We start from the raw sequence: 26,473 nt of genomic DNA on the forward strand, positions 1-26,473 counted from the left end.
GCAACACTACTGTCTACTGCATTTGTGATCGCCTTCTTCGGGGCGCTATGCATAAGCGAATTAGTCGCTCAATCCAAAATTAGCACCAGTGGAGGCTTATTACACCAGGACGTAGTCATAGCCAATAATGCAATACGTCTACGCATACACAAATCGAAAACGGTTCCAGCGGGCAGGGGCACTTGGGTACTTCTACAACCCACAAACGGTACACTGCGTCGGGTAACAATACTAAAAACATATCTAACCATCAGATCACAAAGTAATTTCTTCCTATCACACATTGATGGAACGCCATTATCAAGATACCAGTTCCAAGCTATATTTAATAAATGCATAACATTGGCAGGGAACCACCCCAAAGATTACGGGACACACTCGTTCCGCATAGGCGCGGCCACGGAAGCAGCAAGAGCAGGACTGTCAGAAACGGAAGTTCAGAGGATAGGGAGATGGCGATCCACGTGTTTGGCAAGGTACATAAGACCGGAATTGTTATCCTAACGTGGTTTGTTTCTTTTACAGGTGACGCTAAGCCAACAGTGTGGGTGATAGGCCACTCGTATATATATTGGGCAGAAAAAAGGGCGAAAGTCCACCCAGGCGGGAGGAAATTAGAGTTTCATAACACATATTTCAACTGGAGAGGTATTAGAGGCCTGCTATGGCCACAGGTACTAATGGAGGTAATCAAGGTAGGGAGAGAGGCAAGATGTCCGGTCATCTTAGTTATACAGGCCGGGGGAAACAACCTAGGTCATCAAAAGAGCGCATAACTAATGGCAATAATGAAACAAAACACTGAGCGCTTCAGAGAATTTTTCACAAAACTAGCTATAGTATGGTCAGAGATTGTGCCGATAGCGGTATGGCAAGGTGCGCGAGACATCACGGCCATCGAACGGACAAGGCGGGTAATAAATATTCGGATGGCAAAATTTAGAAGAGACAGAGGCGGTGTAGTGGTACGACACCGACAACTGGAAGGAGATAAAGCAGGCCTCATACGGCCCGACGGTGTTCACTTAATGGATATTGGACTGGACATATTCCTGTCAGGACTTCAGGACGGAGTGGAACAAATGTTAAGAGTGATGGGTGGGGGTCAGAGTCCTGCATACGAGTACGCAGGATCCTCCGTGGCCTGGAAATAGAAAGGACATGTTGGAGAGTTACACTTGTTGGCCAAGTTGCCGGAGTGGAGACCCAGGGCATGCTGCAACAAGCTGAATTATTTTAGAAATAAAATGCTTTTCTAATGGAATGAGTATAAAGAGTTAATAAAGCTGTGACCGATCCTCACCCATCCAGTTGTAAGAGTTACATTATTGTATTGTCAAGGAAAGGGGGGCGGTAGGGGGGCTGAGCGTCTGGGTTTGGTTGGGGGTCCTCACAGTCTGCCTAGGCTAGATGCATTTAAAAATTCTTATTAGATACACAGGCGGTGCAGCTTGCTTCACAGCTGGGCTACTACGCCCAAAGTATTGCCTAGGCTAGATGCAGTTAAAAATTCTACGCTGACTAGCAGACACTGAAGATTTGGAGCAGACCTCTGAGTAAACAGCTCTTCAGACTCAACCATCTGTGTTACCCCAAGCCATAGTGTATGTAGTTTCTTACAGTTAAAAGGGGGGGGGAGCGACCCAACCCACCTGGAATTGACGATGCCAACGTCACGTAAGACACAGCAAGGGGACTCCAAAAAGAGTCTCCATTTTTTCCCAAAATTGTGGCACAGACACCACTTAAACCTAGAACGCATACCTGGGGCCTCGCAGTCCCGCCCTGTTAATTCTTTTCTATTTTCTGCAAGATTACTTTAGTTAGAATTTTGAAACTCTAGGTATTCTTCATGTATATAGTTGTTTGTCATTTGAGTTTGAGTTATTCCATGTTATTTGCACACGAGCCTAAAAGGCCCCAGGTATATGAAAGTGTAGATTTTTATGGTCATGCGTTCTAGGGTTAAGTGGCATCAATTGCCCCACAGTTGCTTAAAACGGTTGGTGAGGTGATATTACGAAATCCTCAAGCTTTTAGTCTCCCAAGGATAACACAGGGTTAGAAAAGTCCTTGCGAATCCATGATTTGTTCATCTTTATGAACGTAAGTCTGTCTACATTCTCAGTGGACAGCCGCGTGCGCTTATCTGTCAGCACACCATCAGCAGCGCTGAACAAACGTTCAGAGAGAACACTGGCTGCAGGGCATGACAAGATCTCCAAGGCGTGAGTGGCGAGCTCCAGACATTTTTCCAGATTGGAATACCAAAATGAGCAAGGGTCCAGTGACACAGTCATGGCTTCGATGTTCACTTGGAGATACTCCTGCACCATCCTCTCTAGGCATTGACTATGTGTCAGACTTCTTGTCTCCTGTGGCCTTGCAAAGGATGGTCTAAAAAAGTGGTGAAACGATTCCACAAAATTGCTGTTACCAGCAGATACTGTGTTACTGTTACGGTTTGAGTGATGAAGACTCGACAGTCCCATGGTTGGCAAGTTAGAACTGTGAGATTCACTTCGTGCACCACTGGTGTTTTGTGGAAAAGCACATGTAAGATTCTGCAACAGCGTCTGCAGATACTCCTGCATGCGTCAATCCCTTTTTATGGCAGGAATTATTTCGGCAAATTTACTTTTGTACCGGGGATCTAAGAGTGTGGAAACCCAGTAGTCGGGATTACTTCGAATTCTGCAATCTGAGGGTCATGTTGCAGGTAGTGCAGCAAGAAGGCACTCATGTGTCTTGCGCATCCAGGAGGACCAAGTCCTTGTTGTGTTGGTAGAGAGGTAAGAATCATGCTTCCTTCCTCTGCCCTCTCCCCCCAACCTCGCACAACAGAAATGTGATCAAGGTCTCCCTCATCTGATGAGTCTTCCATGCCCATCGCCAGTTCATCCTCCACTTCTTCCTCGGCTCCTGCACCTTCCTCAACAGTTTGGCTGCTACCATGCGCCCTGGTTAATCCCTCTCCCCCACCCTCCCATGCCTGCCGCCTTGGTGCTGCCAACCGTCTGGACCTTGGAGATGTTATCCCTTTCGCATACGACTCCTCCTCTACTTCCTCCACCTCCTCTTGTCCCACCACCTGACTCTGAATTCTGTGTAATGTGTGCTCCAGCATGTAAATCACCGGAATAGTCATGCTGATAATGGCATCGTCGTCAGCACTAAACATCTTCGTCGCCATTTCAAAACTGTGCAGAAGGGTGTGTGGCGCCCCTGAGGGTTCAGTCACCACAGAGTTACTGCATCTCACCCAGAGGTGTGGTATCTCACCCTCAGGTAAGGAAGGCGTATGGCTTGGGACCCTAGCACCTGCATCCAACACATACCCGCAGTGGGGGTAGGGCGAGATTGCTCCTAAGGGAGAGCACAGTCCCAGGTCCCTAGCTGGTGGGAGGGTCCTATGTAGTGGGTGCTTAGGGGAGCAGCTTAGGGGAGCACATGCCCGGGAGAGTATAAATAGGAAGCCATCTTAGAAAAAGCAAGCCAGTCAGAGGAGGAAAAGTGACAGGAGCAGAGGCTTGGCATGAGCTCTGCTTCGGAGGCGGGCCTGGCCTGGGAGGCCCAGGACTGAAGGAGAGAAGAGAGGAGTGGGAGCAGGAAGGCTCCAGGAACCGAAGGGACCCTAGGGCTACGGGCCGTGCAGAAGGCCAACTGTACTCCCGCTGCTACCAGGAGGTAGAGGGGTCAGGCCAGATAAGGGGAACCGGTCCCTCAACTAGAGGAGAAACAGCAAGGCTCAACTAGAAACCGGAGGCTGCAGAATTTCATGTACTGCAGGCAAAAGTCCACACCAGTCTCACTAAGAAGGTAGCCACATAGGACCCAGGGGACGGAACACAAGTCGCCTGCCAAGGCCCGAGGATATCGGATAGAAGTGTCACTGGGTGTGAGGTGCAGGGAGAAGGCCAGAGAAAGGACACACAGAAGGGGGTCCTGCTAAGTACTCCAGAGCTATCTGGGGGTGGACTAAGCCCCTCACTGAGTACGCACAGCACGACGGGTGAGATTGCTCTGGTACCTGTAATCTGGACTGCAACAACTGTGAGTAAAGATCTTGGGACTGCATCACACGGACTCTGTGTTCATTACTGACTCCCTGCACTACAACCACCATCATCCACCCACACTGCCCTTCCTGTGGTGAGTAATAATACCATTGCTGCAAAACCACCAGCTTCAGAGGACTGTTCCGCAGCAGCGGCCCCTTTGGCCGCACTCCACAGGTGGCGTAGTCGGACATTATAAAATCCATATATACAAATTACCGTTGGATTGACCGCCCTGGGTCACGGACCGGGACTACAACCCCCAGCGTCTACCGGCCCGGCTCCGGGTACCCCACGGCCCAGGGGGCGCGTCAACTTCGTAGGTCCCTGATCTGAGACTACTCCTGCTGTGTGATTTGCCCCACCTCTGGATCTCGTTGGCCCAGGCTATACGTCAGAACGTATTGCAACAGTGCTTGTCGGTGCTGCCACAGTCGCTGCAACATGTGCAGAGTTGAATTCCACCGGGTAGGCACATCGCATTTCAGCCGGTGAACTGGCAGGCCCAACGACTTCTATAGAGATGTAAGTCGTTGAGCTGCGGGATGCGAATGGTGGAAGTGAGCACACAGCGACCGTGCCCTCTGCAGAAGGCCATCTAGTCCGGGATAGTGGGCTAAAAATTTATGGACAACCAGGTTCAACACGTGAGCCATACAAGGCACGTATGTGACATTGCCACGGCGAAGGGCCGCACCCAGGTTTGCATCATTGTCGCACACAGCCTTCCCTGGTTTCAGGTCCAGTGGAGACAACCATTCATGAAACTGGGTCTCCAGAGCTGACCACAAGTCCTCAGCTGTGTGACTCACATTTCCCAGACATTTCAAAGTAAACACTGATGCGTTGAGCCCTGCTGCCAGCATAGTAAGGAGGTGTGCAGAATTCCTTCTGCGCAGTTAGAAAGCAGGTGGCATTACCAGACAGGCTTTGGGTGCAGGTGGAGGACCGAGAGGAGGTTGAGGAGGCAGAAGCAGTGGAGGAACTTCGAGATAAAGAGGATTGACGCAAAACTCGTGGGGACGGTAAGACTTGGACAGCAGCCCCTTGTCCTGCTGTCACCATAGTTACCCAGTGCCCAGTCAGCGACATGTAACGCCCCTGTCCATGCCTACTCGTCCAAGTGTCTGTGGTGAAATGCACCCTGTCACACACAGAGTTTCTCAAAGAAGCGGTGATGTTGTGTGCAACATGCTGGTGGAGCGCAGGCACACCTTTCTTTGAGAAGTAGTGCCGACTGGGCATCTGGTACTGGGGCACTGCGATGGACATAAGGTCTCGAAAATCCACTGTGTCCTCCAGGCGGAAAGGCAGCATTTCTGTAGCCAACAGCTTGCAGATGGTGAAATTCAACCTCTTAGCTTTGTCATGGCTAGGAGGAAATGGTCTTTTACTTGTCCACATCTGAGGGACCGAGGGCTGGCTGTTGTGCTTTGACGGGGTTGAGTAGGGTGTCCCCGGCAAACTGCCGGTCTGTGAGGAAGATGCAGGCAGACATGTTAGGTTGCCTTGATCCAAAGGTGGTGCTCTCGATGTCAGAGAGCGCTCAACACCAGCAGGTGTTTCCACTTCCCAATGAACTGACGACCTGCCAATCACACTGGCTGTTGCAGGTAAAGAGGTGGCAGGTTTGCGTCCAAAAACATGTGTGACTGCTGTCCCCCCAGTCACAGAGGATGAAGAGGCCGCGGATGCACAAGATGGGGCAGACGGTGGTTGGCCCAGCCTGCTAGGCCGCATTGTAGCACAGTGAGCTTCCCACTGCAACTTATGCTTCATATCCATGTGACGGTACATGCATGAAGTACTCATGGATTTTTTGGCCTCTACTTAGCTTTTGGTGACAAATATTACAGATAACACGAGTTGGGTCATCCTTATCGATCTGAATACATGCCCAGGCTATGCAAGGCTTAGAGCCCATGCGACCTGAATAGCCATCACGACTTGTGGTCAGAGGCAGAGTTGTGGTTGAGGATGCAGTTGTTGATGTGCTTCCAGTACTCCGTCTCTGTCCAGGAAGGCACTGTAACATACCTGGCGGCATCCTTGCATAGTGGTCCATCTCCCACTGTGCAAGAGCGTGCACTTGTTCTCCAGTCCAGAATGTCTCTCTGGCTTCCCTCCATGCTGTCTGTGTGTGTCTGTTTCTGCTGCTTAAGGGCGGCGCCCGATCACTTCCTGCTTTTTGTACTTGCTGCAGGCACACCCCTTGTGCGTCCTCAGCCTATTGCTGTCTGTCACCTGGTACTTAAACCAGCTGCTCCAATTAACCCATGCCTGAGCATTTTCATTTAGTGTGCTCTTGCAGTCTGAATGTGCCAGGTCCCTTCTGTGTTCTCTTGTCTGCCTATCCTGGAGGCTGTATTTCCAGGCCTGTCTGAACACGCTCCTAGCCTGTTCCTCCCTCCTTCTAGGGGCCGATTACCTAGACCTGCTCCTGTATCTTGTCTGTCCTGTCTGAACACGCTCCTAGCCTGTTCCTCCGCCTTCTAGGGGCTGCTACCTAGACCCGCTCCTGTTTCTTGCTAATGTGTCTGTTCTTGTCTGTATTCTCTTCTAGCCTGTTTCCCGTGTTTCTCTATGTCCGTACCTTTCCTTTTTCTGCAGAGTCTGAACTCGTACCTAACTCCTGCTCGTTGTCACTGTACTCCCGTTTGTGAGTTTGTGGTCCACTCGCTACTTCACTGCAAGTACCCTGTGGGTATCTGGTTCTGCCTTTCCCTTCCTGTCTGTTCCGTGTGAACAGAGCCCTGTCCCCCCTGCTCTGCCTTTGCTCACCGCTCCGGCGGTTCTAGCCTGCTCTGCCTTTGCTCACCGCTCCGGCGATTCTACCCTGCTCTGCCTTTGCTCACCGCTCCGGCGGTTCTAGCCTGCTCTGCCTTTGCTCACCGCTCCGGCGGTTCTAGCCTGCTCTGCCTTTGCTCACCGCTCCGGCGGTTCTAGCCTGCTCTGCCTTTGCTCACCGCTCCGGCGGTTCTAGCCTGCTCTGCCTTTGCTCACCGCTCCGGCGTTTCTAGCCTGCTCTGCCTTTGCTCACCGCTCCGGCGGTTCTAGCCTGCTCTGCCTTTGCTCACCGCTCCGGCATTTCTAGCCTGCTCTGCCTTTGCTCACCGCTCCGGCGGTTCTATCCTGCTCTGCCTTTGCTCACCGCTCCGGCGGTTCTAGTCTGCTCTGCCTTTGCTCACCGCTCCGGAGGTTCTAGTCTGCTCTGCCTTTGCTCACCGCTCCGGCGCTTCTAGCCTGCTCTGCCTTTGCTCACCGCTCCGGTGGTTCTAGCCTGCTCTGCCGACTCCTTTGCTCACTGCCCCGGCAGTCTTGCTCTGCTCTGACTCCTTGCTCACTGCTCCGGCAGTCTCGCTCAGCTCTGACCCTTTGCTCACCGCTCCAGGCGGCCTTGTCCTGCTCTACTCTTGCTCACCGCTCCAGGCTGCCTTGTCCTGCTCTACTCTTGCTCACCTCTCCAGGCAGCCTTGTCCTGCTCTACTCTTGCTCACTGCTCCTGGCGGCATTGTCCTGCTGTACTCTTTCTCACTGCTCCAGGCGGCCTCGTCCTGCTCTACTCTTGCTCACCGCTCCAGGCGGTCTCGTCCTGCCCTGCTCTCGCTCACCTCTCTGGGCGGCCTCACTCTGCTGTGTTTGTCCGCCACATCTGTGGTTCTGTTCCTGAGTCCCAGTGTGTACTGGGTCCTGTCCCGCCTGTGTTCCTACCTGCTAGTGCCTCCCTGTCTGCACTCTAGCCGTGCTTGCCTGTACCCCCCTGCCTGCATACCCGTCTGCCTGCATACCAGTCGTGCCTGCCTATTCCCACCAGTCTGTGTGCCAGCCTAACCAATCTGTTCCTGTATTCCCCTGTGTGGGTCAACAGCCGTGTCCGGGGTCTGTCCTGGAGTAGCACCTGGTCCCTCTGCTCGGTTCCTCCTTGGTGCACTGGCATCGTATGCCGTCGTGCGACCCTGGTTGGATCGGGTGAATACCTAGTCACGCCCCTCCAGGCATTCACTCTCCGGCACGGTCCAGTGGAATCACACGCACACGCCGCTCAGCCCGGGCGTGTGCATTACAGCATGCTCAGGCCATGGTTCCCGTTGAGCCCCATGGCCTTCGCTCTCTGAGACGTTTTCCAGCGAATACATGCATTAAAAATAAATAAATAAATAATTTTTTTCCTTAGCTGAGTTCCAGGCGAATTACGCGCCCGTCCAGATGGATCTTTCTGCACTCGTTCCTGCGGATCCTCCATGTTACTATGGGGATCCAAGACAGAGTCGTGCATTTGTGGAGCAATGCATGCTACACTTCAAGTTCTACCCTCTATGTTTTCCCACAGATCGGGCTAAGGTGGGATTCATGATGTCTTACCTAGCGGGTGATGCCTTGAATTGGATCACCCCCCTATGGGACGCACAGGATCCTATCGTCCTGGACATAATGGCCTTCCTGGTGGCCTTTCTAATGGTCTTCGATGATCCTAACCCGGAGGCTCCTGCTGAAGCTTCACTTCCCAGTATCCCGGAGCAGCCCCGATGGGTAATGTGTGTGGGTAGCACAATAGTCCTCCAGCCCAATGAGACTACTGCCCACCCAGAATCCTCACAGGGTGACTACACTCTCCGGAATACTTCTCCCAACCTCAAGAGGCAGTCCAGACGTGCTAGACGTAGAGGCAAGCCGTCACGCCAGGGACTGTCCTCCCTGAGACCTCCTGAACCCAACCTTGAAGTCCCTACTGAAGCTTCATCTCCCTGTATCCCGGAGAAGCCCCAACGGGTAATGTGCGTGGGTAGTGCACCAGTTCTCCTGCCCGAAGAGACTGCTGCCCACCCAGAATTCACACCGGAGGACCCCCTGTTGCCTCCTGAATCCCCCGGGATACCACTTGAGGACAATTGGAGAGAGACTTCCCTATACCCTGCACCTGATACCTCGCCCGCTTCGCCCAGTGAGTCCGACCTAGTGTTCTCCGAAGCAGAGGTTACCCACGAGTCTCTACACTCCTCCGATCAGGCGGAGGATCTCCAGTTGTCTCCTGAACCCTTCGGGGTGCTACCTGGTAGCGAATGGACAGAGACTTTCCAATACTCGGTACCTGATACCTCGGCTGCTTCATCCAGTGAGTCCGACCTAGTGTACTCTGAAGCAGAGGTTACCCATGAGTCTCTTCACCCCTCCGACCTGGCGGAGGACCTCCAGTTGTCTCCTGAGCCCTTCGGGGTGCTACCTGGTAGCGAAAGGACAGAGACTCTCCTATACTCTGTACCTGATACCTTGCTCGCTTCGTCCAGTGAGTCCAACCTAGTGTACTCCGAAGCAGAGGTTTCTCCCGAGTCTCTACACCCCTCCGACCAGGCGGAGGACCTCCAGTTGTCTCCAGAACCCTTCGGGGTGCCACCTGGTGGTGAATGGACAGAGACTTTCCTATATCCTGGAGCTGATACCTTGCTTGCTTCGCCTAGTGAGTCTAACCTAGTGTACTCCGAAGCAGAGGTTATTCATGAGTCTCTACACCCCTCCGACCACGTGGAGGACCTCCAGTTGCTTCTAGAAGCAGAGGTTTCTCCCGAGCCTCTACACCCCTCCGACCAGGCGGAGGACCTCCAGTTGTCTCCAGAACCCTTCGGGGTGCCACCTGGTGGTGAATGGACAGAGACTTTCCTATACTCGGCACCCGATACCTCGCCTGTTTCGTCCAGTGAGTCCGACCTAGTGTACTCTGAAGCAGATGTTTTCCCCGAGCCTCTGCACTCTTCTGACCCGGCAGAGGACCTCCAGTTGTTTCCTGACTCCTCCGGGGTACCACCAGATAACAAAGAGACAGTGTGACTCGCCCCCTGGGCCTGCGACGTGGGTTCCTTTCTGCTCCAAGCCTTGTACGGCTTTACTGGTCCCTTCGGTTGTGGCAGGCCCTCCAGGCTTCTTAGGCCAAGGAATGTACAGGCCCTTGCGGACTGGTTCTCTGCTGGGGGATGTGGAATCCTTCCAGCCTCAGACACCAAAGTCTGGTAAAGTCAGTCTCTTATCTGCCAAGACAGGCTCTCTTCGCCTCTTGTCTCTGGCTTGTGGCTCTCCTACTGCCACACTTCCTCTTAGGTGCAATCAACTTTCTGTCCCTGCTCCACTCTGGGACACGTCTCAGTGCTGAGACAGGCCATCCAGTTCTCTCTAACCCTGCCCTCAGTACCAGCTCAGCTTTTATAGGGGCAGCCTGCTCCCCCTACTGGCCTGAGACATTGCATGCTAATGTTCCCCTGACTAGAGAACCTCCCCCTTGCTCTCAGACACAGCTTTAATTACACTTGTGGCATCCAGGCCAGGGTGACACATTCCCCCCTAGTGAAATTTAGTACTCCGGGACTAAACAATAAACAAAGACAATATGCACAACCATAATGCATTAATAGACAGACGACGCACAAATTGAGTTCTTAAGGTCACAGTGTGGCCTGTGACCGGGTGTCCATATCACCAACACAACGGGGAGCCTTAACCAGGTGGGGGTCTGTCCTACCCCAAGTCCTTCACAGTCTTAGTTCATTCCTGGGTTAGGCTCTGAACGCAGTCCATGCAAAGTCCCGGTTATAAAAGTCCATAACCTTTGAGTCCTTACGGTAGCTGCAAGAAACTGAAACACACTATTAATAAACATGCAGGTAACTTGGCAAACATTTCAACATTTGGCAACAAGGTTATTTACAATTTTAGTGTACTCTATATTCTCCAGCGAGCGGGTATCTGTCCCTTTGTGCTCCTGGTTGACCTACGTAGCCCACTGTCTGGTGGCGGACGAACCTGGCTTTCCCCACTAGCGTTAGGGGTACAGCTACCAGCTGGGTGTACAGGTAGGGCAGGCAGCTGTCTGCGGGTCCTTTGGCTTACCGCAGGCATGGCAGGCTCACTGTCAGCAGAGGGTTGACTCTCCTGGGCTGCTGGTACAGGCTCTTCTGCCTCTGGAACCGCTTGCTCCTCTTCACCTTCCGGCTCTGGTGTTGGTTGTTGCTGTGCCGGTTGCAGGAAATGCAGGACGGGTACCACTATGGCATCATTTATGCGAGTCCAGGACTGAGGAAACTCTCCGAGAACGGTGCTGATCATTTCTTCCTTGTCCTCTGCGGGTTCAAGGTCACTCTGATCCTCTTCTGCACTACGGAGTTGCTCGGGGCATCTTTTGAGGTGGTCCCTGGAGACGACACTAGTGGTTTCTCCTCCGTCCTTGGTAATTACGCACACCTTTGAGTTGTCGTGGTCAGACTGCAGTACGGTGTAGGGTTCCCTTTCCCACTGGTCGTCCAACTTATGTAGCCTTCTTTTTCGCTTTAGGACCTGCTCACCAGGTTCTAGGGGACCAGCAGGGGCGTGTTGGTTGAAGAGTTTTTCTTGCCTCTCTCTCACCTGGGCCAGGCTCTTCTCCACACTCTCCTGTACCTTCTTGTACTGCAGTTGCCTTTCCGTATCCCAGTCTGCATCCGGGGAGGTATCCTCAGGTATTAGGACTCCCATCTCCAGGTCTACGGGCAGCTTTCCTGGTCTGGCTCGCATCAGGTAAGCTGGGGTGCAGTTTGTAGCATTCACCGGGATATTGTTGTATAGGTTTATCAGGTCCGGCAGTTTTTCTGGCCACAGGCTGCGTTCCTCCAGGGGCAACGTCTTCAGGAGATCAATGACTATATTGTTCATCTTCTCACATATCCCGTTGGTTTGGGGGTGGTAAGGCGTTGTACGAATCTTCTTATAGCCATAGAGGTTGCAGAACTCCTGGAAGATTTCAGCCTCGAACGCTGGACCCTGGTCTGTCAGGACCTGTTCTGGACGGCAGAAGTATTGCTGGAAGGCTCTGGCCGCTGTTTGGGCTGTCAAGTCTTTTACCTGGACCACCACGAGAAAACGGGAATAGTGGTCCACGATTGTCAGGGCATAGATGTATCCTGACCGGCTGGGAGCCAATTTGACATGGTCCAGAGCTACCAGCTCAAGAGGCTGCGTGGTGACGATGGGCCTCAAGGGTGTCTTCTGGCTGGCACGGTCCTTCCTCCTTAGGTGACAGGGGCCACAGTCTCTGCACCATTTTTCTACAGCTCCTCTCACGCCGACCCAAAAGAACCTTCCTCTTAGCAGGAACTCCAGTTTCTTCCAACCGAAGTGTCCCGCTCTGTCATGGTAAGCCCCCAGGACCATAGCTGCATCCCGCCTTGGGACCACGACTTGCCAGGTCAGCTCGTGCGTCCGGTGGTTGACAATCCTTCTGCACAACTTGCCTTCGTAGAGGAACAGCTTGCTCTTCTCCTTCCATAGCTGCTTAGCTTCCTCTGGGGCATCCGGATCCATGCGGGCGTCTTCCTGGGTCAGCAGATCTTTCACCAGGCGGATGGCAGGGTCACTATCTTGGGTCTCGGCCCAGCTGTGGTGAGGTAGACGATTGATCATCACGGTTGTTAGATCCTCCTCCTTCACGCGGTGGGAGTATTGAGCGGCTCCATACCGGTGAAACGCGGGGAGTTCTACCTCCTCCAGCTCTTCTGGGTCTTCGTCACCTTCAGGTAAGTGAGGCATTCTTGATAGGGCGTCAGCGTTGGCATTGGTTTTGCCGGCTCGGTACTTGATCACGAAGTCATAGTTGGAGAGACGGGCCATCCACCGCTGTTCTAGGGCACCCAGTCTTGCATTGTCCAGGTGTGTCAATGGGTTGTTGTCCGTGTACACGGTGAACTTTGCGGAGGCCAGGTAATGCTTGAAGCGTTCCGTCACGGCCCACACCACCGCCAAGAATTCTAGCTTGAAGGAGCTGTAATTCTCCGGGTTCCTCTCGGTGGGCCTCAGCTTCCGACTGGCGTATGCGATCACCCGTTCTCTGCCCTGTTGGTTTTGGGACAGTACGGCTCCCAGTCCCACATTACTGGCGTCTGTGTGGAGAATGAAAGGCTGGCCGTAATCAGGGTAGGCCAGGATCTCTTCCCCCGTGAAGGCCATCTTCAACTGGCGGAAGGACTCCTCTTCCGGTTTATCCCACTTGAAGGGTGGCTTTTGACTTCTGGACTTCGACTGTCCTATCAGGAGGTCCTGCATAGGAGCTGCCATCTTAGTGAACCCGGGGATGAACATTCGGTAGTAGCCTACCAACCCGAGAAACTGTCTCACCTCTTTGATGTTCGAGGGGCTTGGCCAGCTCTTGATTGCTGTGACCTTGTCAGGGTCGGAGGCCACTCCTTCTGCGCTTACCACGTGCCCTAGGTACTGGACCTTTGGCTTCAGCAGGTGACACTTCGATGGTTTCACCTTCAGGCCATAGCCTGCCAGGGCTTCGAACACCTCGGCCAGGTGCTTGAGATGGTCCTCGTAGGTCTTCGAATAGACGATCACGTAGTCCAGGTAAAGGAGGACCGTCTCGAAGTTTCGGTGCCCTAGACAGCATTCCATCAGACGCTGGAAGGTCTCTGGTGCGTTGCAGAGCCCGAAAGGCATACAGTTGAATTCGCTCAGTCCCATCGGGGTGGTGAAGGCGGTCTTCTCCTTGTCAGCCTCTGCCACAGGAACCAGCCAGTACCCGCTAGTAAGGTCCAAAGTAGAAAAGAAGTTAGCAGATTTTAGTGCGGCTAAAGACTCCTCTATTCTAGGCAGCGGATATGCGTCTTTGTGGGTGATACGGTTGATTTGTCTATAGTCCACGCACATTCTCATGGTGCCGTCTTTCTTTTTGACCAGAACCAAGGGGGCTGCCCAGGGGCTACAGCTGTCTCTAATGACCCCAGCTTCTTTCATCTCTCTTAGCATGCAATTTGCGTTCTGATAATGCGCAGGGGGTACAGGTCAGTGTCTTTCTTTTATCGGTGGGTGGCTCCCTGTGGGAATGTGGTGTTCTATCCCTTTTACTCTGCCGAAGTCTAGCGGGTGCTTACTAAAGACTCTCTCGTACTCCTGTACCACCCGGTAGACTCCTTGTTTTTGGTGCTGGGGAGTGGAGTCAGCACCCACGTGGAGTTTCTGGCACCAGTCCTCCTTTTGTTTCTGGGAGCCATTACCCTCCGCCTGAGGAGATGGAGGCAAGGGTTCCACGGCCCTTATAGCTTTGTGTTCGACAACAAACAGTTTGGCGAGTGTAGCGTACCTGGGTAAGTGTACTTACCTCTCCCCAATGTTGAGGATGCGGACGGGCACCCTCCCATGACGGACATCAACCACCCCCCGGGCTGTCAAAATGGTGGGCCTGCTGTCTGATTACACGGGTTCTACCATGGCTTGGTAGTCTCTACCTCTCAACCCGATTGCAGTCCGACACCAGATCATCATTTCACTTTTGGGAGGCATGGAAATGGGGAATGGGTCACTCAGTCTTACGCTACCGATCTCACCACCAGACAGTTCTACCTGCTGCCGTCTCATCAGGTCTTTTATCTCCTTGTTGAGGACTCTCTGTTGGCTGGAACTAGCATTCACTGCCACCTGTTGTAGAATTACAATTACCTCTGAAAGACAATTTTCAATTACGTTAGTACCCACAGTTATTTTAGGGTGACTTTCACGTCGGTCAATGTCCACAATAATTACTCCCTGTGCCGGTAGTTCAACTTTACCAATTTTAATGGTCATCTCCTTGAACCCCATCTGCGGCACGAGTAAGCCATTACTGGCGATGATGCTCAAGTTACTGTCTGGATACCGTGTGATATCAGCATCAGTCCAATACTGCTTAAAAAGTACATGAGGGATAGTGGTTACTTGTGACCCAGTATCCAGCAAGGCGCTCATGGGGATACCGTCCAGCACCACGGGTAAAACGGGGCGCCCCCCAACGTACTTATCACGCCAATTATAAGGGCCTGGTGATCTTATGCCTGGGGGTTGGCCCTCTGCCCCATGTTAGACCCGTTTAAATTACAGTACCTTGAAATGTGTCCGGGCTGGTTGCATCGACGGCAAATGGGCTGGCCATCCTCTGCGTAGCGGTCTGTGGGCCTCCCTCGGAACGACGGGATCCTCCTCTGTCGACGCCACGGGACATCCTCCGGACTTGAAGCCGACTCGATGGGTCTTGACGGGTCCACTTGCAACGCCTGGACGGTCCTGGTCAACGCCGCGACGCTCCTGGTCAGCTCCTGGACTTGGTGGTGCAGATCTTTCGACGGTGCTCGGTTCAGGGCCTGTCCATCAGCCCCCACGGGGTCCATAGAGGAGGGCGCCGCCTCCTGGTGGTAGGTGAGAGCAGGGCACCGGGGGTTTATAGCGCCACTGGTTGCAGGTTCACGGAGCACCCTTATGGCCCTGTCCTTAAATTGGGCAAAGGTCAGATCAGGGTTCTGAAAGAACATGTGGTGCAGTTGGGCCCTGTGGGCGCTAGACAGCAGATCTTCTATGAATTGCTCTGTCAGTAACTTATCCGTTTCCTGCACACTGCCAGGGTCAGTTTGTTGGATGGCCCTTAGGGCTTCCTGCAGATTTAGGGCATAGTCTCTGATGCTGTCCTGTGCCCGCTGCTTACATCCATAGAACCTTATTTTAATCTCAGCGGAGGTACGTGTGTCAAAGGTACCCCGCAGCCGGGCCAGAATACCCTTCACAGTCCTTTTCTCCTCAGTGGGCCATGATTTTACCTCCCTTTGGGCTGCGCCAGTTAACTGCCCTGTCAATATGCTGACCTTCGTTTCCTCTGTCAGGGGGTAAACCTGGAACAAACTGTACAGCCTTTCCTTAAAGTCAGTTAGGGCATGGGGCTCCCCTGAGTACTTGGGCAGCCAGGCCGCTCCAGGGATGTAGGGCAGGGAAAAGGGCATCACCGCTGCTGCAGCTGCGTTGGTGGTAGTGGGCGCCTCTGTGTCCGACATCTTCCTCCCCCCTAGTTAAGCGTGGCCTACCTTCCGACGATCCTCTTCTGTAGGCCGCGGCTCCACTGCTGCTGCTCTGGTCGAGGACCTTGCGTCGCGTCCTGATGACGTCAGCGTCGCTCTCTCTCCCTTCCAGGACCTTGCGCAGCGTCGGTGCGTGGGGCGGAGCTTCGGATCTCGCGCGGTTTTGACGTCCACGCCCCTCTTCTTCCTGCTCGGCGTCCTGAAGATGGCGTCCGATGGCGGGAAGCAGCTGCGGATGGCGGGAAAACGGCAGAAGACAGCGGGAAACGGTCCAAGATGGAGTCTGATGGCGGGAATCGGCTCCGGATGGCGGGAAACAACTCCGGACGGCGGGAAACTTCGCCACAGGTAAGTTACAAAAGTCTTTTTCAGGCACGCAGTACCCGGTGGTTGCGGGCACGAAATCCTGCCGACTACGCCAAAGCTGATTCGCCCCCTGGGCCGTGGGGCACTCGGATTCGGGCAGTGGGGGGAACGATGGGAGTAGTAGTGGCAACCCGGTTCCGTGGCTCAGGGTGGTCAGGCCAGTGGTAGTCCGTTATGTGCTGATGTTTATGTCCCACTACGCCACCCGGATTGCGGTTATTAGGAACCGCCGCTGCATGCAGACCGCTGGGGATGATGAGGTGTGCAGCTAGAGTAGTGTGACTCCCCACGGGAAGAGTGCGGCCCCAGGGCAGTATAGTGGATGGTGGGAGTGATGGTAGTGAGAGTCCCAGTGCTGATAGTGCTGGAGGAGCAAGGAGCACACAGACAACAGGTTGCAGTCCAGGGTCTTTACTAAAACAGCTAAACTGATCCATAAACAGTCCCAGCTAGGAGGGGACCTGGATGTCTGAGAGCAACGGGGAAATTGGCCCTGGTCAGGGTGAGGGTGTAGGCCTACCGTGCTTTCTGCGCTCCTTCTGGCTATCTCCTCGTTATAGGGTAACAGCCAACGTTTCCGAGCTTTCCGTGTATTCTCGCCTGTATGGCCTGCGACGTGGGTTCCTTTCTGCTCCCAGCCTTGTACGGCTTTACTGGTCCCTTCGGTTGTGGCAGGGCCTCCAGGCTTCTTAGGCCAAGGAATGTACAGTCCCTTGCGGACTGGTTCTCTGCTGGGGGATGTGGAATCCTTCCAGCCTCAGACACCAAAGTCTGGTAAAGTCAGTCTCTTATCTGCCAAGACAGGCTCTCTTCGCCTCTTGTCTCTGGCTTGTGGCTCTCCTACTGCCACACTTCCTCTTAGGTGCAATCAACTTTCTGTCCCTGCTCCACTCTGGGACACGTCTCAGTGCTGAGACAGGCCATCCAGTTCTCTCTAACCCTGCCCTCAGTACCAGCTTTTATAGGGGCAGCCTGCTCCCCCTACTGGCCTGAGACAGGAGGCATTGCATGCTAATGTTCCCCTGACTAGAGAACCTTCCCCTTGCTCTCAGACACAGCTTTAATTACACTTGTGGCATCCAGGCCAGGGTGACACAAGTGACTTTTCCTCACCCTGTACCTGATAACCCGTCTATTTCTTCCTGTGAGCTTGACAAGATGTACCTCGAAGCAGAAATTACCCCCAAGTCTCTGCTCCCCTCCAACCCGGTGGAGGACTTGCAGTTGTCTCCTGTACCCTCTGGGGTGCCACCTGAAAATATATGGAGAGAGACTTCCTTGTGTGCTGTTCCTGGTACTCCACCCATTTCGTCTGTTGCTAAGGGTGGCTGGATGGGAGGTAGCATCCTAGCTACCCAGAGGAGACCAGTTTTTCCGGTGGACAGTGGAAGTGATCTCCTTGAAGTTAAGGATTGGCCCTCGAATTCCCTGCGGAACATTCTGGCAGGCCTGAAGAAGAGGGGGCGTAAGGGGGGGGGTACTGTAACATACCTGGCGGCGTCCTTGCATAGTGGTCCATCTCCCACTGTGCAAGAGCGCGCACTTGATCTCCAGTCCAGAATGTCTCTCTGGCTTCCCTCCATGCTGTCTGTTTGTGTCTGTTTCTGCTGCTTAAGGGCAATGCCCGATCATTTCATGCTTTTTGTACTTGCTGCAGGAACACCCCTTGTGCGTCCTCAGCCTATTGCTGTCTGTCACCTGGTGCTTAAACCAGCTGCTCCAATTAACCCATGCCTGAGCATTGTGTTTTCATTTAGTGTGCCCTTGCACTCTGAATGTGCCAGGTCCCTTCTGTGTTCTCTTGTCTGCCTATCCTGGAGGCTGTATTTCCAGGCCTGTCTGAACACGCTCCTAGCCTGTTCCTCCCGCCTTCTAGGGGCTGATTACCTAGACCCGCTCCTGTATCTTGTCTGTCCTGTCTGAACACGCTCCTAGCCTGTTCCTCCGCCTTCTAGGGGCTGCTACCTAGACCCGCTCCTGTTTCTTGCTACTGTGTCTGTTCTTGTCTGTATTCTCTTCTAGCCTGTTTCCCGTGTTTCTCTATGTCCGTACCTTTCCTTTTTCTGCAGAGTCTGAACTCGTACCTAACTCCTGCTCGTTGTCACTGTACTCCCGTTTGTGAGTTTGTGGTCCACTCGCTACTTCACTGCAAGTACCCTGTGGGTATCTGGGTCTGCCTTTCCCTTCCTGTCTGTTCCGTGTGAACAGAGCCCTGTCCCCCCTGCTCTGCCTTTGCTCACCGCTCCGGCGGTTCTAGCCTGCTCTGCCTTTGCTCACTGCTCCGGCGGTTCTAGCCTGCTCTGCCTTTGCTCACCGCTCCGGCGGTTCTAGCCTGCTCTGCCTTTGCTCACCGCTCCGGCGGTTCTAGCCTGCTCTGCCTTTGCTCACCGCTCCAGCGGTTCTAGCCTGCTCTGCCTTTGCTCACCGCTCCGGCGGTTCTAGCCTGCTCTGCCTTTGCTCACCGCTCCGGCGGTTCTAGCCTGCTCTGCCGACTCCTTTGCTCACTGCCCCGGCAGTCTTGCTCTGCTCTGACTCCTTGCTCACTGCTCCGGCAGTCTCGCTCAGCTCTGACCCTTTGCTCACCGCTCCAGGCGGCCTTGTCCTGCTCTACTCTTACTCACCGCTCCAGGTGGCCTTGTCCTGCTCTACTCTTACTCACCGCTCCAGGCGGCCTTGTCCTGCTCTACTCTTGCTCACCGCTCCTGGCGGCATTGTCCTGCTCTACTCTTTCTCACTGCTCCAGGCGGCCTCGTCCTGCTCTACTCTTGCTCACTGCTCCAGGCGGTCTCGCCCTGCCCTGCTCTCGCTCACCTCTCTGGGCGGCCTCACTCTGCTGTTTGTCTGCCACATCTGTGGTTCTGTTCCTGAGTCCCAGTGTGTACTGGGTCCTGTCCCGCCTGTGTTCCTACCTGCTAGTGCCTCCCTGTCTGCACTCTAGCCATGCTTGCCTGTACCCCCCTGCCTGCATACCCGCCTGCCTGCATACCAGTCGTGCCTGCCTATTCCCACCAGTCTGTGTGCCAGCCTAACCAGTCTGTTCCTGTATTCCCCTGTGTGGGTCAACAGCCGTGTCCGGGATCTGTCCTGGAGAAGCACCTGGTCCCTCTGCTCGGTTCCTCCTTGGTGCACTGGCGTCGTATGCCGTCGTGCGACCCTGGTCGGATCGGGTGAATACCTAGTCACGTCCCTCCAGGCATTCACTCTCCGGCAAAGTCCAGTGGAATCACACGCACACGCCGCTCAGCCCGGGCGTGTGCATTACAGGCGCAACCTAACCTCGTCGTCAATAGCATCTGTGACGCCCCGCTGCTCTTGGTATCACAGATCCTAGAAGAGTGTATTGATGGAATCCTCCACAAGAGGCCCCCATAAACATTCACACATCTCCACCTTCCACCTCAGACCAGCAGAGGGAGCCCATTAGGGATATAAATAGGGAAGGTGGAGCTAGGCAGTTCAGTTCCTCTGAAGAGTTCCTGCAGTAGAGAAGCCTAAGAGAGGTCAGTCTGCAGTGGAGCTCAGTCTAGTCTAGAGAACTCAGTTAATAGTTCAGCAGTGGAGCACGAAGCTCCTGCTAGCTAGATTCAGGGAGTCCAGATACAGCTTAAGGTGTGCCGGCACCATAAGATCGGTGAAGCGCGGCAAGCTGCCGTTAGTGTGTATAGCCTAGTGAGGGCCCGAGTAGGCCGAAGGTGAGTGGCGAGTTAGTACATAAGGGGCAGAGGAGCTTAACCAGCTCACCCCGAAGCATTTACCGGACACCGGATCCGAGCTTACTGGGATCTCTATGACCCAGTAAGGCATAACCGCAATCCCTGGAGAACTACAAGTCCCAGGATCGCTAAGGTGCTGATACGTAACAGAGCCAGGAGACGCTTAGGCCCCACATACTGGGAGCGTGAACTCCAAGAGAAGGCCCTACCACAAGGTCAGCCAGCGCAGGACAGAGACAAAGTTAGGCCTAGCTCCAGGCAGGTCAGAAACTTACTACGCAGAGGCAAGAAACAGGATGCCCTACACCCGCTCATTGGGGAGGATCCTGATATGCACCCTTCACCCTACAGTGCTCCGGGATGTGCCTGAATTTCCTCCAGTAAAAGGTACTGAAGTGCTTGCTCTGACCCAGCTGGGTCTCGCCTGTCCTGCATTCCCCCTGCATACGCTGCCCTGAGACCTAGCTCCACCTGTGGGGAGCTATACCATCGAGCTGCCTTATCACGGGCCTCAGTGGACTGCTGCAGCGCTGGTGCTTCTCACCAGATACCACAGGTGGTGTCATGAACTCTTACAAAATTAACAATTATCCACCCTTTTAAAGAGTGACCTCAGGGTACGGGCCAGGGAGCCAACCACCGCGACATCCCCAAGGCTAAGCAAAGGCCCGGGTGACCTCATAGACTGGCTGACTGTGGGTTGACAGTAAGTGGGATCTCCAACCTTGTCATCATCACCCTGTGTGTTATCACACCCGTCGTCCTCAGAGCCAACCTCTTCCTGCCCTGACCGAAAAGTCAAGTTGTCGCTCCAATCAGGTATTTGAGTCTCATCATCGTCTTCATCATTGTCTCCACCAACAGGAGTTACAGTTTGGGAACGAGGGTCTACATTATGCTCAGAACCTTCTTCATCTGGTTATGGATCCGACTCATAAAGATTCTGGGCATCAGTGCAGATCATTTCCTCGTCTGGATTCACAGAAGCGCTGGAGTCGACCTCTGATTCCCAGGCTATAGTATGAGTAAACAGCTCTGCAGACTCAACCATCTGTTCTACCTCATACTCAGACGGGCAGCTGGAGACTTGGGAGCTGTGAGGAAGCAAGTGCGATTGGGGTGACACCTCTGAGGACTGGAGTATTTGTGATGTTGAAATTGAGGTGGAGGAGAGCCCACTTGAAGGAGCTCTTGATATCTGTTGAAGCACCTGCTGTTTTTGTGCCTCATCTGGAATTTGTAGCGATGGGCGTGTCTGTAACAAAGGGACCATATCACATTGTCCACGAAAATAAGTCGACATGTTAGTTTGGCTGGAAGATGGTCTTTCTTCTGCAGATGTTACTCCCCCCCCACCGCGGGGGGGCTCGACCCACCAGCGGACAGGCACCAGTATTGGGAGAGGGGGGCTGGCCGTCAGGGTCCACCGCGGCTCTGGCACAAACCCGGCGAAACGGAGGTGGCACGGGCAGGAACGGACTGGCCGTGTCGGCTTCTCACTTTTTGGATTTTAGAAGGGCATGACATGCCTATATCTGTGTCTCCCCCTCCTTTTACTCCTCCACCTCTTTTCTTTTCGCATGACTATATGTACTTGTCACTTTTCCATGTGTTAGTTGTGTCTTCTGAGCAGTTTGGCAGCTTTTGGACACCTTTGAAAGTGTTTTCTATGTGTTTTTGTTTGCCTGCCATTGGTTTTAACGGTGTTCGAAGGTGTTCGATGAACCAAACCGAACTCGAACACTAAGGGGGTGGTTCAACACTATTGCTAATGTGATACATCAAGCCAGCAAGCTTTTTTCTTTTCATTTGCTAAAGTGATAGGGCAAGCTGTAGTAACCCACTTTGTAAATTTTTGTGGGTGAAATTACCATTGCGGGAAAAATCACAGCATGGCCATTGTTTGGGTGTTTCCGGTGCAAATTCATCGCCATTGACTTGCATTGAATCACATCAAAACCGCCGGTAAAATAAATATGCTTGCGGATTTGCTGCCTTTCAGTTAAAGCCAATAGGTGCAAATTCACGCCGGAAAAGTGGTGCGGGTGGTACCCGGGTTGGGAGAGGAGGACTACTGCTCCCTTCATCCAACTGCTCCACACTAGTCAGCACCATTCACAAGTAAATCAGATTACAGATCCTTTGTCTCAGACACGGATCCTTCATAATGATAAATGTTTCTGTTACTCCCGCAGATCGGAATAGGTACACAGGAGGATGTGCCACAAAAATCTGTGAGTGCGACCTGAAAACCGTGATATGTCTAATGGACACCAAGAATTCAGAAGAGAACACAAAATATGAGGAAAAGTGTTACAAGAAACTTCAACCCTGCAGTGATGATGATGATAAATCATTCCTCACGAAGTTGTTAGAAATATATCCATTTTTAACGTCTCAGATCTCATAAGATCTTTACACTATATTCCTCCAATTAATTGTTATTAGAAACCGAGGACAAGACAAAGAAGGCTGCTGTGATATCATCGACATGGGGAGATATACAACATCTATGTTCTGCTGGTGCAGTCACTGTGTACATACATTACATTACTGATCCTGAGTTACCTCCTGTATTATACTCCAGAGCTGCACTCACTATTCTCCTGGTGCAGTCACTGTGTTCATACATTACATTACTGATCCTGAGTTACATCCTGTATTATACTCCAGAGCTGCACTCACTATTCTGCTGGTGGAGTCACTATGTACATACATTACATTACTGATCCTGAGTTACCTCCTGAATTATACTCCAGAGCTGCACTCACTATTCTCCTGGTGCAGTCACTGTGTTCATACATTACATTACTGATCCTGTACTGAGAAAATAAATCTACAATTAATATAAATACTTGGGTCGTTTTCCTCTGAAGTTTGTGCTGTATTAAACCTCTTCATAGTCACTATTCTGCTGGTGCAGTCACTGTGTACATAAATTACATTACTGATCCTGCATTACATCCTGTATTATACTCCAGAGCTGCACTCACTATTCTGCTGGTGCAGTCACTGTGTACATACATTACATAACTGATCCTGCATTACATCCTGTATTATACTCCAGAGCTGCACTCACTATTCTGCTGGTGCAGGCACTGTGCATATACATTACATTACTGATCCTGAGTTACATCCTGTATTATACTCCAGAGCTGCACTCACTATTCTGCTGGTGCAGTCACTGTATACATACATTACATTACTGATCCTGAGTTACATCCTGTATTATACTCCAGAGCTGCACTCACTATTCTGCAGGTGCCGTCACTGGGTACATACATTACATTACTGATCCTGAGTTACATCCTGTATTATACTCCAGAGCTGCACTCACTATTCTGCAGGTGCCGTCACTGGGTACATACATTACATTACTGATCATGAGTTACATCCTGTAGATCTTTTATTATAAAAATGAAAAACATAACAATAATAATAACAGAAACATAACAAAATTAATAACCAGAAAATAAACAATGTAATGAACTGGTCCAGCCGCTCCCTCTCTCCTCACACACATATTATACATATATACACAATAATAATTACCTACACCATGACATCTGGTCCGGTTACCAAAAAAAAAAAAAAAAAAAAAAAAAATAACAATATAATAAACAATAACCGACAAATTATATACAAACTAATATATACATTTTTTTTTTTTTTTTTTAAATAAATAAAATAAATACTAACTATACAAATATATGCAAGACAAAACAAAACCCCCCACACTCGAGCCCACCAGTCCCTCCCCGGCACTGACCTGAGAGCTGGTCCTGCGTCTCATGCCTCAGTCCATGTCCAACGTCCATAGGCCAGATCAGGCAGTGCCAGTTTTTCACCCAAATAACCAGTGTCCCACAAGATGAACCCACCTCCCCCCTTTTCCCTCCACCCAACCTAACACCTCCACCCAAACCCATATATACAATATATACAGAAACAAACAATACAATAACCACAACTGACAAAGCCCAAGTTCGGCGCCTGCAGCCCTACATCACTGTCTACTGATCAATAAAACAAAAATCTATGGTGTCAGCAGCAGCCCACCACCAGGAGAGGAGAAGACCAGACTAGGGCACACTAAAAGAAAAGCCCCTCCAGAGGAGAGCGGCCCTCCGTGTACCCAGTCTCTCATACTCCAGAGAACGCACCTTCACCAGGTCACCGAGTATGGTCCTAAACACATCGTCCACTGGGAGGATTTTCCGCTGCGTCGATACTAAGCACCGTGCGTTCCACGTGTGATACCTAACCACTGCGCTAACTAGAAATAAGGTGCAGCGGTCCCGACCACCCAGGTCCCCGAATGCTCCATAGGCCCATTCCGCATAAGAGAGACCGGCCAGCCGGGGCCAGCCAATGGAGGCGCCCACCCTCTTGTACACCTCTGTGTTAAAGGGACAACGAAGCAGGAAGTGGTCCATGCTTTCAAGCATGGTACCACAATGCTCCCGAGGACAGTTCCTGTCCTCAGAGCTCCTACACTTCAGATTGTCCCTCACACACAGTTTCCCATGGAAGCAGCGCCAAGCCAAGTCCCAAACCTTCGAGGGGATCCTGATAGAATTCAAAAGATGCAGACCCACCCCAAGATCCCGACTTGGGCAATCCCTGAGCGCCAGAGGCCTCTGAAAATGGGTCAACAGAACCCTTTTGTCAAGGAGCTTCCTTGGCAGAGTCCTGACCTCCCACATTCCCAGACCCCACCGGCGAATTACCTTCAGAACCACGGTAGCGTAAGCCGGGAGATGTCCATGCGGTGTGCGGAGATCCTTCACTTGCCCTCCTGTCTCCCATTCCTGGAAGAAAGGCTGAAACCATCCCTTACAGGAGAATACCCACGGAGGAGCCCTCTCTTTCCAGAGGTTTGCAATATTGATCTTAATGAAGGTATTCACAAGGAATACCACAGGGTTGACCATACCCAACCCTCCTAGTCTCCTCGTACGGTAAGTAACCTCCCTCTTGACCAGGTTCAGTCTATTCCCCCATAACAGTTGAAAGAACAAACTGTAGACCCGAGTCCAGAGAGGCTCTGGCAAGATGCACACACTGCCCAGATAGATCAGCAAAGGGAGCAGGTAAGTTTTGATCAGGTTTACCCTTTCCCTTAGGGTCAAAGACCAACCCTTCCATTGGTTCACCTTCTGAGTGGCGATCTCTAGCCTGCTGTCCCAATTTTGTTTGGGGTAATCCCCCTGGCCAAATTCGATGCCAAGAACTTTTGCAGAGACTTTGGGTTCTGGAAGGGTGTCCGGGAGATCAAAACCAGGATCTCCTCCTCCCAGCCAGAGACTCTCACACTTATCCCGGTTGATCTTAGACCCGGATGCCTCCGAGTAGCGATTTACCTCTGACATCAGCCATTCTGCCTCCCCATCAGAGGAAACAAAAACGGTGACGTCATCGGCATACGCCACCACTCTCAGAGTGGCTTCCGGTGCTGCCCGGTCCATCCCGATCCCAGCTAACGGTCCACACTCCACCCTCCTAAGAAGTGGGTCAATTGAAAACGCGTACAGTAGCGGGCTCAAGGGACAACCCTGGCGAACACCACACCCAACCTCAAAAGAGCTGCCAATCCAACCGTTCACAAGCGGGAAACTCTCTGCCCCAGCGTACAAGGTCTTAAGCCAATCAACGAACCCCCCCGGCAGGCCATACCTCAGAAGGACAGACCAGAGGTACTCATGATTAACCCGATCAAACGCTTTTGCCTGGTCCAATGACAGCATGTACCCCTTCCAGTGGCCAGCCCTACCCTGCTCCACCGCCTCTCGGACACAGAGTACAGCACTAATTGTACTGCGGCCCGGAACAGAGCAATGCTGGGCCCCCGAAAGGAGCTGGGGTGCAAATTTCACCAGCCGATTAAACAGCACCTTTGCCAAAACCTTCCTGTCTGCATTGAGAAGCGCTATGGGACGCCAATTCTCAATGCAAGATGGGTCCTTACCCTTTGACAAGATGATCAGGGCAGACCTCCTCATTGACTTTGGCAGAGTGCCCGAGGAAAGACACTCATTGAATACCTCAGTCAAGAGGGGAACCAAGGCGTCCTTAAAGGTCTTATAGAATTCAGATGTTAAGCCATCCGGACCGGGAGATTTCTTCAGGGCAAGCCCTTCAATCGCCAACTTAACTTCCTCTTCCCTGATCATCTCTGTCAAAACGCCAAGAGAGGGGTCTACCCCTGGTTCGGGGACGGCTTCAGCCAGAAAAGCCGACATCTCATCCCAATCCAGATCCCTCTTCCCCAAGAGGTGCGAGTAGAAGGATCTGACGACCTCCAGGATCCCCGATCTGGATCTTTTCAGGGACCCCGCAGTGTCAACCAGTCCTGTAACAACTTTACTATTCACTGACATCTTGCAGTTTCTGTAAGGGTCGGGCGAGCGGTACTTCCCGTAATCCCTCTCAAAAACCAAAGATGCGTGTCTATCATACTGACACCTCATTAGCAAAGATTTCACTCTGGAGATCTCCT

At 52.4% G+C, this 26,473-nt stretch overlaps 1 protein-coding gene across 2 annotated transcripts in view; it reads left to right on the plus strand.

The window, feature by feature from the left end:
* LOC141171862 (basic phospholipase A2 sphenotoxin subunit B-like) overlaps positions 1-22,826 on the plus strand; it is a 45,963-nt gene extending 23,137 nt beyond the window's left edge. Inside the window, exons 4-5 of one of the 2 annotated variants that reach the window (XM_073655491.1) lie at positions 350-476; positions 22,170-22,826. In XM_073655491.1, coding sequence (XP_073511592.1) covers positions 350-476; positions 22,170-22,179 — 137 coding nt within the window. In that variant the 3' untranslated portion in view covers positions 22,180-22,826. The remainder of the gene's footprint in view (positions 1-349; positions 477-22,169) is intronic. The other variant, XM_073655490.1, reaches the window with a different exon arrangement.
* Positions 22,827-26,473: the final 3,647 nt, after the last annotated feature.

The sequence above is a fragment of the Phyllobates terribilis genome, unplaced genomic scaffold (assembly GCF_046119375.1).
Source record: "Phyllobates terribilis strain yellow unplaced genomic scaffold, ASM4611937v1 Scaffold_12__6_contigs__length_324123572, whole genome shotgun sequence".
NCBI classification, from domain to species: Eukaryota; Metazoa; Chordata; class Amphibia; order Anura; family Dendrobatidae; genus Phyllobates; species Phyllobates terribilis.